The sequence below is a fragment of the Tupaia chinensis genome, unplaced genomic scaffold, assembly GCF_000334495.1.
Source record: "Tupaia chinensis unplaced genomic scaffold, TupChi_1.0 Scaffold146828_1, whole genome shotgun sequence".
In the NCBI taxonomy this organism is placed as follows: domain Eukaryota; kingdom Metazoa; phylum Chordata; class Mammalia; order Scandentia; family Tupaiidae; genus Tupaia; species Tupaia belangeri.
The window spans coordinates 1,166,767-1,178,458 of record NW_006206682.1 but is presented as its reverse complement, the minus strand read 5'-3'; the positions used below and the strand labels follow the sequence as shown (position 1 = coordinate 1,178,458).

Here is an 11,692-nt window from a genome sequence, read left to right as displayed (position 1 = left end):
CTTTCCCTGTCTCTCCATCTCTGGCGAGTGCACACACCCTCTGACTAGCAGACTGTGTGTGGTGCCTACAGGAGCCACCACTCCAGGGCCCAGTGCAGGGATCCTTAGGGGCCCAGGTAGGACACACACCATACCCCAGAAGACAGAATAGCTGAACCCTTATGCCAGGCAGGGAGGTGCAGGCGTGGGGTGGAAGAGACTGCGGTTGGGTGCTGGGTTCGTTCGTTTCCTTCCTCTCACGTGAGGGCTTTATTTGTGGTGTGGAGCTGCTTCCGATTTCTTTGAGAGGTTTTCGTTCGGGGGTTCCCGCCCTGGGCTGCACATTGGGATTCCCTTGGGGAATGTGCTCTGCTGGTGCCCGTGCCCCAGCCCAGGCAGGTGGAGGGGAGGTCCATCTGGGAGGTCCGACCCAAACCTCAGTATCTGTTCTTCCCGATTTCCGTAGGGGATCCTAGGACGCAGCAGAGGCCTAGGAGCTCGCTTTCCAGGTGGAGCAGTGGGGATGCTGACATGTGCAAGCAGCTACCTGTGTCTTTCCATCCTTCGAGTCTTGGAGTAAATCCGATAGCCATGCCAAAAGGCAAGAGAGAAGAATTTTGAGGGTCAAGCTGTGGGCCAGGCTGGTTTGAAGGTTTGCGAAGTTTTGGTTTTGGCTCCTTTAACACGTTTATTTCAAAGTGAACTGTGTTTGTAGCCCTGCTGAAGTCATTTGGGGCCAGACAAATTCAAAAGAGGTTTCCTCGTGGTTTTCCTAAAATCTCACCAAACCCAGGCACCTCTGAGTACCAGCTGCTGCAGTGAAGTCCTAAATAAGCTTCGAAAAGCCAGGACACACAAAAAGCCCACTGACATTTTTTCCTCGGAAAACAGCCTGTGTCGGAAACAGTCTTCCTCAGCTGTGGAAATGATGGCCCCTCCACCTGGCCCTCCGGTAGGGTTCAGTAGGTCTGTACCCCTAGGGGTGAATCAGCCCCAAGTTCCACAGGCTAGCGAGGACTCCATCCTTCAGGGCTGCAGAGGAGGCTGGCCTCATGCTTCCCAGGTCCCTGGGAGTCTCCAGCTACGTCCCAGGATCTGGGTTCCCGCTCTCAGTCAGCCGCTGCCTGGCCACGTAGCCTTGGCCAGCTCACTTGGTCTTGCTGATCAGAGGACTCACTATGGGGGGCAGGGGACGTGGATTAAATGACAAGTGTTGTGTCAGGGGCTTTGCGAATCCTTGGCACATGCTCGGTGCTCGTCATGCATTAATTCCGCTTCTCTGCCCTCACCTAAGGCAGAAACCATGGGGAGCCAGTGCATTTCCAGTTGGAACAGCTTCAGCACCAGACCACACTGACTTGCTGAAATGCCCAGATGCTAGAGCTTGACACAGCAACTCCTGGTGTTCCAGGATAAGGAGGGGGCATCCAGAGGGGGAGAAGGGCGTGGAGGGCCCTTTCGGGAAGTGGCAGCAGATGGCAGGGCTTAGTGGCAGTCATGAATCGCCTGCCTCAGGGCCGCCCTGTTGTGCCCTCAGCCCCCCTCCGTGCCCGATGGGCCCTGTGGTCTACCATCTCCTGTGGACACTTGTAGGTTCTGTTCCACATCAGAGTGTGGGAGAGATGGGAATGAGTCACTGGAGGGTTCTGGGCGGCTGGCTCCGGCACAGGAGGTGGAGACCTGGCTCCAGATGTCGCGTTTCCACTGGTCTCCTGGGCACTCTTCTCGTAGCTTTTGTAAGAGCTGCAGCTTGGTTGCAAGCAGCAGACAGCTAAACTATTTTATTTTTAGTTTTAGTTTATAGCATTGGAGATTTGGGTAAATGTATTTCCTTTTGATCATGTTCAATGGTGGTATCAAGGAATCTAAAAACATTTACATTTTTATAGTGAGAGACTCCCTTGCTCCATTAAAGTGACAGAAAAATATTTCTGAGCTAAATCATCTTTTTTTGTTTCCCATTCTCTATGACTGTAATCATATGACAGATGGATTTGGGGTTTACATTGGAGCCTCTGTCTTTTTTTTTAACTTTTATAGATGTATTTGGTTCTTTACTAAAAATATGTCTGATCTTGTTAGTCTCTCTTTTTTTTTTTCGCTTTTATTTTTTTATTTTTTTGGAGAGATTTTCACTGTAGGGCGCGTGCACTCGCCAGACAGACAGAGAGAGACATAGAGACAGAAAGCGAGAAATCACCCCCCCAGGGGGGATGGTCACGCTGCAATCCCTTCTCCTCCATTCTCCTCTCGGGATCTTGGGCACGCACGCACGCGCGCCCGGCGTGAGTTTTTTAAGCCACCAGATCCGGGACACGAACCGTGGTCGACTACATGGGAGTCCAGCGACATAGCCATTACGCTAACTGCTGGTTCCCTTGTTAGTCTCTTTTTAAAATTAAATTAAAATTTGTTGTCTTAATTGCCAGTGCGCATATGTGTTCATAAAAGAGAGAGAGAAGGAGAGAGAAGTTATTCTCCAGTGGGGCAAGGTCATGCTGCAATACTTTTTCTTCCATTCCATCTGGGTTTTGGGCATGTACAGATTTGTGCCAGGGGTGTTTTTCAAGCAGCTGAGGCTGGGATTTGAACCATGGTCAGCCATGTGGAATCCAGCTCCCTTAACTGCTAAGCTATGGGGCTGACCCAAATTAGATTTCTTTTTTTTTTTTTTCTGGAGAGTTTTTTGCTATAGGGCACATGTGCTCACCAGAAAGACAGAGAAAGACAGAAATTTGAGAAATCGTCCCCCAAGATGGCCACGCCGCAATCCCTTCTCCTCCATTCTCCTCTTGGGATCTTGAGCATGCACACACACGCGCCCAGCATGAGTTTAAGCTACTGGGTCTGGGACTCAAACCACGGTCGACTACATGAGAATCCAGCGACATAGCCATTATGCCAACTGCTGGTCCCCCAAATTAGATTTTTAATGAACAAATAGTTATATTTATTTACGGTGCATGATGAGATGTTATGAATATATGTGTATATACACATGCTTTGTGGAATGAGTGCATCTAGTGAACTAGCATATTTATCACTCCACATACTTACCATTTCTTTGTGGTTAAAAACATTTAAAATCTACTCTTCCAGCAATTTTGAAATACACAATACATTAACTCCAGTCCCCATGCTGTGCAATGGATCACTGAAACTTCCTCCTCCTGTCTCAGTGGGAGCTTTGTGCCCGTTGTCAACGTCTTCTCTTCCCCATTCACCCTGTCCTGTTGTTTGGGAACCACCCTTCTGCATTCCATGCCTACTGGACCCTCCTTCCTCATGTGTCTTTACAGCAGGTGCTGCGAGGCCATCAGCCACACAGCTCATTCTGTGGGTGGACCAGCACACGTTACAGATGGCGTCACGTGTTGGGTACCAGGGGGCTGTGGCCAAGGGCAGATGATGACGGAAGTAACTCCTGCTGCCATCCAGCATTCCAGCCCCTTGACTGGGATGGCTTATTGTACCCACATGATCCTGGATTTTGTAACTTTGGGGGTCAGGCAGTTCTTTGTGTCTGGGCTCTCCTGTGAATTACACAGTCTTAAGGAGCATCTCATGCCTCTGGCTACTAGTAATAGTCCTCTTCCTCTTCCTCCGGGGAAAACTGAAAGGTCTCCAGGCATGGCTAAATGTCTCTAGGAAGCAGAATCACTCTCTTTGGAGAACACTGACCTAAACACAGAGGCTCTGGGCAGGAATGTGAAGTGGGACTCATTTGGAATGTCAGTCTGACATCAGGGCTCGGCATCTGGGCACTGTCCCGTAGCTACTGCTTCCCTTCTGCCCGATGCCTTTCCCAAACATCATTGTGCGTTATGTTGTAGCCAAATTTATGTTAACAATCTAAACTCTGCATCGGCACAGGAACGGGGTGGAGTACAGTGCCTCTGTAGTCAGACTGCACTTTACTGTTCAGCCCTCTCCCCAGCAAAGTATGAAAGCAGACCAGCTGCAGGGCGTGTGTGCACACCATGGGCTGGGCGCGAGAGGAAGAGAGGAGGCACCTGCCAATGGGATGGGCTCATCGCAACCCCTTCTACTCCGTCTCTCCACCCGTCAGGATTTGGGGCACACACACTCACGTTGCCAGCATGATTTTTAAGCTGTCATGGCCAGAATTCAAAATGTAGATGGACGTGTGAGATCCAGGTCCCAATACACAGGGCTTAGCCACTCTGCTATGGCACCTTCCGGCAACAGCAACCACAAAAATAGGCACTCTGTGCACCTGTTGCTCCATTTATCAGAGGAACAATGTTCATTTTAAATGTTTCAGCTCTGTGCTGGGCACTGGCCTGCTTCACATACCTGAGTTCAGAGTTTGGATGTATGTTTTGTGGAGATGTCACCAGCAGTTGAAAATATAAATTAAGCACCTATCGTGTTCCAAAGCCCGAGCTTTGCTCATGCTGGGGATATAACCTGACAAACCTCAGTCTTTGATTGCTACCATACCGCATTTTCTTTTTCTTTTCTTTTCTTTTTTTTTTTTTTTTTAACCAATTGTAACAAATTTTTTTTTCCCCACAGAACACACTAGAAAAACTTCAAGCCAAAACCAAAAATATATGCTGACTTTCCCAGTTTCTTTCTTTTTTTTTTTTTTAATGTATATAACATTAAGGAAAATGATTTAAGAGTCAGTAAATTTTTATTTAAGGAATATCAGAATTTCTGATTTCTTCTACTGCTCACCAAGGACACCACCAGCTTCATCCCTCCAAAGCCCAAGTCAAGATAGCCCTTTTTTTCAAAAAAAATATTTAGTTTTATTTATTCATTCTTTTTTTTAATTTGACCAGAGAGAGAGAGAGGAAGGGACAAAGGAAGCTGCCAGGTCTGGGACTCGAACCATGGTTAGCCATGTGGGAATATCCAGCACCTTAACCACCACACCACCTGCTGGTCCCTAAGATAGCCCTTTTTGAAAGAACTGGTACTTAGTTCATAGTCCTGTCAGCCCTACCAATTTTTTCATGTCTTTTTCTTCATTTTAACTATGGATATATTGGTAGCTTCAAAAACTGCCCACCCAGGATTATTTGGATCCAGTTTCTTTAAATAGTTGACTTCAGGCCCACTTTTAGCATGGCTGCATCTGCCTGTTTTTCAAATTCTGACACCCTCTACACAGGAATCGGTTCAGATCTGTCCCTTAGCAGTTGTGGGATGTGGCAACACCTGGATAAAAAAGTGATTATTACATTTTTCATACTTTTAGTCATTCTGTAATGTAGTTCCTTCTCACAGAATTAACAAATAGTCCTGCGAGTAAAGCAAAACCACACCGTTACCCGACGAGGCATTTCCAACGATGTGCAGCTACAGGAAAAGCCACCAGGGGATAGACCTCAACCCATACCGCATTTTCAATGCCCAATTTTATTTATCGTTTCTTATTCAGGGAAGAAAGCATGTGCACACATGCGAGGTGGGGGTTATTTCCTTGACAGGGTCTTGTGATGCTGTGACCCACTTTCCACAGCCCTCAGGATCTTGGGTAACCAGCATGTTTTCAGGTCAGCTCAGGATCTGAACCCACAGTTGGCCTCACAGCTTCTAGTACTGCAGTTCAGCATGCTATCCAAGGAGCCTCCAGGGCTGGGCCCCACCTTTTTTAATGTTTTTCATTGCTAGAGAGCATGTATACTTGCTGGAGAAAGACAGAAATGTGGGGGAGTGGAAGGTGAAGAGAAAGCACCCCATCATGAGTTTGGTTGTGCCATATCTCCTCTCCATCTTTTCTCCTCCTTTCAGGATTTTGGGCACACATGTGCACACACCTGGTGTGTTTTTCAAGCGGCCAGGTCCAAGACTTGAACCACACATTTAACCATGTGAGATCCAGCTTCTTTAATCATCAGGACACAGGCCGGCCCCACTTTTGCTCATTTTCTAATTGAAAGTTTTTACTTCTTCTGTTGAGTTTGTACTTTCAAGAATAAGAAATTTAGGGACCAGCAGTTAGCATAATGGCTATGTTGCTGGACTCCCATGTAGTCGACCGCGGTTCACGTCCCGGACCCAGTGGCTTAAACTCACGCCGGGCGCATGTGCACGCGTGCCCAAGATCCCGAGAGGAAAATGGAGGAGAAGGGATTGTGGCGTGGCCATCCCCCCTGGGGGGTGATTTTTCGCTTTCTGTCTCTCTGTCTCTCTCTCTGTCTGTCTGGCAAGTGCATGCGCCCTATGGCAAAAACCTCTCAAAAAAAAAAAAAAAGAATACAAAATTTAATTTTGACTGAGCCCTATTTTTCCTCACATGGATTGTGCTTTTGTTCATGAAGTCTAAGAACTGATTGCCTAACACTAGATCCCAAAGATTTTTCTCTTACTCTTTTCTTTTTCCTAAAGAATTGTTTTGATTTAACTTTATTTACTTATTTAAATTTGACCAGAGAGGGACAGAGAGAGACAGAGATAAAAAAACAGAGAAAGTGAAAAAGCAAGCTACCAGGTCCAGGTCTCAAACTGTGGTCAACCATGTGGGAGTCCAATACCCTTTAACTACCATGCCACCTGCGTCCCCTTTTACTTTTTTTCATAAAAGTTTTTTTTAATTATTTTTAAAATTTTATGTTGTAGTTTTATTTATTATTATCATTACTCTTATTCAATTTGATCAGAGAGAGGCAGAAAGAAAGCAAGCCACAAGGTCCAGGACTCAAAACATGGCCAGCCAGCCACGTGGGAGTCCAGCACCTTAACTACCACTATAAGTTTTATTGTTTAGCAGCCAGCAGATGGTATAGTGGTTAAGGTGCTGAACTCCCAAGTGGTCAACTGTGGTTTGAGTCCCTGAAACTCACACCGGTTGCGTGTGCCTACATGCCCAAGATCCCAGGAGGAGAATGAAGGAGAAGGGATTGTGGCATGGCCATCCCCCTGGGGGTGATTTCTTGTTTTCTGTCTCTGTTTCTCCAGCGGGTGCATGCACCCTATAGCAAAAATCTCTCTCTCAAAAAAAAAAAAAAAAAAAAAAAAAAAAAAGTTTTACATTTCAGTCAGTAATTCATTTTTAGTTAATTTTTCTATTAGGTATGAGTCTTAGGTTGGGGATCATTTTATTGCTTTGGGTTTCCAGTTTCAGTTACCTACAAAAGACTTAAAGATAAGCAATGATTAGCAAGGTAGCAAAAGCCAAACGGAGTCAGTCAAAGCACCCCTTAGATCCTGGCTTATTAAAGAGGGTCTAGGTGAGGCTTTGCAATACTTGAGCTTATAAAGTCATCTCAGCCAGTCATATGGGAGGGGTTGGAGGCTTCTTTTCTCTCCCTGTCTCCATAGCCCATGTCTGTGAAGACTAAGTAAGGTTACTGTTAACTTTGATTAGCTGAGTGTTAGGCTCCATCTATTACGAGGGAGGTCAAAGGTTAGGTTCTGTAACACTCACTATGCAGTAGAAGATAGAAGTTGAAGACTTTTCTGGGCCAGTGTGGCGTGGTGGTGAAAGTGGCTGGATTGAGTCCTGGACCTGTTATAGTCTAATCAGTGAGTAATAAGAGGACATCCAGACACAGCCAAATTTATTGGAGTTTTATTGATTAAGCCAGTGGCATACGGGATGCATGTCTCTCCAAACCCTGTATCCCTGAGTGCAAGGTGAGGGATGCTTATAAAGGCAAAGATCACACTCTTTTTCTGGGTTGACATGGCAATTATAAGAATGAAGAGCTGTTGGCTTGAAAGGGTAGGGGATAGGGTTTTACAATGTAAAAGCAAAAGCGAATTACAGAAGCAAAACAAGCAGGTTGATCATTCCTAAGGGTATGTTCCATTTCTACTGAAACACAATGGGATCCTAATGTTCTTCTTGGCTCAGGGTAAGGGGTCTGGCAACTGATGATTACATCACTAAGGGACATCTTAGGGTAGGGAGTTTTGGGTTATTTAGCAAAGACAGTAGGAGTGTTTAGGCAAAAAGAGAAAGCAAGTTTCCAATACAGAGAAGAGTTCAAAATGGAGGTCTGCTTCAGACCCAGCACCTTTAAAAATGTGTGGGGTACATGTGTGTATGTGTCCCAAATCCAAAGAGGAGAATGGAGGAGAAGGGATTGAAGCGTGGCTATCTCCTCGGGGTAGAGGTGATTTCTTACTTTCCTTCTCTCTCTCTCTGTTCCTCTCCAGCAAGTGCACATTCCTTATAAGAAAATTTAAAAAAAAAAAAAAAAAAGACTAATTTTCCTAAGGTTTAATCTTTTAAAATGGACTCCAAGAGTAAGTGTAATATAGAGTCACTTTGATTCTCATATGGCTCAGTTACATATGGACACTTGAAAAGGTGTATTCTGGGACCAGCAGGTAGCATGGTGATTAAGGTGCTGGACACTCCCACATGGCTGACCACGGTTCAAGTCCCAGACCTGGTGGCTTGCTTTCTCACTTTTTCTTTCTCTCTCTCTGTCTCTCTCTGGTCAAATTAAAATAAATGAATGAATAAATAAAAAATTGAATAAATAATTCTTTAAAATAAAAGAAATGGTGTATTTTGCTGTTACTGGATGACGGACTGTATAAATGCTAATTAATTAGTATAGATACTAATTAAATCCTATTGAGTTGATGGTACTATGGAATATATATATATATATATTCCATACATACATAGCCAGATAGAGTGCACACACATGAGAGAGAGAGAGAGAGAGAGAGAGAGAGAGAGAGAAAGCACCCTCTAGCCGAGCCTGGTCACGCTGTAACCCTTTCCTCCATCCTGTCAGGGCACTGTTGCTGGGGCCCCACTGGAGCCCTGGTGGGCATGTGGACACAGCTTACCTGCCCAGTGCTTAACCTCCGTATCACAGGGCTGGCCCAGGTCATCGCGTATATGAGCTGGTTTTCTTTCCATTCTATCAGTTGCTGAGAAGAGGAGTGTTGACATCTCCAACGGTAATTGTGGGTTTGCCTGTTTCAGTTTTTAGTTCTATCGGTTTTTGCTTCCCGTATTTTATAGTTCTGTAATGTAGAACTGTAATACATACAGCTCTATAGTTGTCATATGTGTCTTTAGGACTGCTATGCCTTTTAGGTAGATTATCCATTTGTCTTCACATAATGTTCCTGTCTGTCATCGGTTCTTTTTTTTCCCTAAAATCTACTTTATCTGATATCTTACTTTTATTCTCTGAATTATAGCAATTATAACTGAGGTTCTTCCTTCCCCTCTCTCTCTCTTGTTATTTTTTAGGAATATATCATTCGCGTACAAAGAGGAATTTCTGTAGAAAACAGCTGGCAGGTAAGCATTTTTGGTCGATTAGAAAAATGTTTTAACTTATGACCAAAACCCTGAACTGGGGTATCCAAAAATCTGGAAAAATCAGAACAAGCATAAATATAGAGTATGTTTCTTTTAACTGTAAACCTTTAGTTTTGAGACAAGTATTAGAAAAGGCTTTCTGGGGCCAGGAGGTGGTATGGTTTAAGGTGCTGGACCTCACATGGCCGACTGCCAGACCAGGTGGCTAGCTTTCTCCCTTTCTCCCTTTCTCTGTCCCTCTCTAGTGAGTGCACATGCCCTAGCATTCTGTACCCAATGTGTTTGATTAAATTGTGTATGATGTTATCAAGAGTAGGCAGGAATTTGTTCTCCAGCCCTAACCAGAGCCTAGCTGGATATGCAAATGACTTGTTTTGTTCCTAGAAATCCAAAGCTCCTCCCCTGGAGCCCTGGTTGGGTGGAGGAGGTCAGAGTTGAGGCCACCAGGTGGAAAGGTGAGATCATGTCCTGGGTATTATACAGCTGGGGACACTATATTTCATGGACTCCCAAGTCCACTCATGGCCACCTGCGAGTGCTGGCTCCCTTGTTGTCTCTAGGGGAGGGTCTTCTTGGGACCTCAGGCTCTGCTTTCCTCAGTGGCGGCTTCAGAAAGAAAAGACTTCTGGTGGATCTAGAGGGCCTTCCCATCCCAGTGGATCTGCAGAGGGTGGCAGAATTCTGTATAAGCCCCTCCCCCCATTTTAGTGATTATAATTATCATCTGCCTCACACACACATCCCCGGTTCTGTCCTTGTCCTTCACAGACTAGCTCGAACCTGACCTTCACCTTAGGCAGTCTCTGACCACTTGGTCTTTTTTTTTTTTGACATACATTTAAAACAGCTTTTTGTCTGAATAATCATTTGGTATAACATCCATGGAGCATTTAGTAAGTGTTGAGCACTGGTTTAAGTCTGTTAATTCACTTAGCCTTACATAATGGCCTCCTGTGGAAGTATTACCCCGTTTCACATTTGAGCGGTACCCTGTCACACACTGACTCGGTGGTGACTGTCTGAGTCATGCAAAGCCATCAGCAGGACAGAGCTGGAATTTGCATGTTCTCTGCGCTTGACCACCCTCAGACCTTGCGTTTCTTTTCCTCTTTGCAGGAATGGCATTATATCTAACTTTTGATGTGCATTTATATATTTGCAAAGCAGGGTCAATGCTACCAGAAAAATCAACCCTTGAGGCACTGTGGCCAGGAGTACTTAATAAAAAGGTAGACTCTTGGGCCCCAGTTAGACTTATGGGATCAGATTCTTTTTATTCATTTTTTTGAGGGGGGTTATTTATTTGATTTTATTCATTATCATTATTATTATTTAAAAATTTGACCAGAGAGAGTGACGGTAAGTGAGAAAGCAAGCCATCAGGTCCAGGACTTGAACCACGTGCCTCAACCATCATGCCACCTGCCGGCCCCTGGGATTAGAGTCTTTGTGGGTGGTGCTAGGTGACCCTCAGATAATTGTTCTGCACCCTCACATTTGTGAGTCATCATAAAGGCTGAAGTCGAACTGTTCAAGATTAAACTAATTTCTCTGTCCAGAGCCTGACCAGCTTGCAGAATTTGACTCGGCACAATCAAAGGCATCAGCATAGCTAAGAATGAGTGTGTGTGACGGGAGGTGGACAGTCTACCAGGAGAGGGCACGGTGGGGAGCTCTGCCCGCAGGTGCGGTGGTCACCGGCTGGTGGGGTCTCACTGGGGCAGTTTTATCTAGAGCAGGGATGAAATGGCCTCAAAACTCTCCACCTCCTTTGGTTTTGATGCTGTGCTCGGTGAAAAAAAAAAAGTTTGTGTAAATTATTAATTTACCTCTCTGTGTACCTGGTTAATAAGACATAATTAGACATATTTCAAGAATTATTCACCTGAAAACAAATATTGTCACGTACTGCGGGAGTCTGCCTGGCATTAACCAGTTTCCCGTGGCGCAGCCAACTCTGGGTTCTTGCTAGGTCTGTTCTCTGGGCCTGTTCAATTAAACGAGTTAATCATTAGTTACAAGCCCTACTACGCCCAGCACAAGTGCTTCAGCCCTAAAGTGCCAGTGTGTGTCAAATAAACAAATGGGGAGATGGTCTGTGCTGGAGAGAACACCACTGTCTTGTCTCTTCCAGATCGTGAGGAGATACAGTGACTTCGACTTGCTCAACAGCAGTTTGCAGGTAAATGTTCAGCAACTCCGGGACACATTGAATGCCGCGGTGTCTTAGAGACTGGTTGGAAACGGCAGAGTTAGAAATGAGAATGGACGCTCGGCCACGGTGACACGTGCTGTTTAGATGCCGCTATTTGGAGGCTTAGGCCATGTGGGAGGCCCGGGTTTAATTCCTGACTTGACCTGAAGCAGGACAGGCGTGGTGATATATGACTGTAGGTCCAGCTACCTGGAGGCAGGGGCAGGCGGATCATGGCCTGGCGAGACGGT

General features: G+C 45.5%; 1 protein-coding gene and 1 non-coding gene across 2 annotated transcripts in view; one reads left to right on the top strand and one right to left on the bottom strand.

The window, feature by feature from the left end:
- Nucleotides 1–5,212: 5,212 nt before the first annotated feature.
- LOC114006286 (small nucleolar RNA SNORA18) lies at nucleotides 5,213–5,344 on the bottom strand. The gene has a single exon (XR_003548027.1). It is a non-coding gene; the product is annotated as a small nucleolar RNA SNORA18 (small nucleolar RNA).
- A 3,831-nt stretch (nucleotides 5,345–9,175) lies between these two features.
- The window catches only part of PXK (PX domain containing serine/threonine kinase like), a gene marked incomplete at its 5' end in the record, with an annotated part of 54,836 nt that continues 52,319 nt past the window's right edge, over nucleotides 9,176–11,692 (top strand). The window contains 2 exon segments of the mRNA XM_027768556.1: nucleotides 9,176–9,226; nucleotides 11,382–11,429. Of these exon segments, the coding sequence (XP_027624357.1) occupies nucleotides 9,176–9,226; nucleotides 11,382–11,429 (99 nt within the window).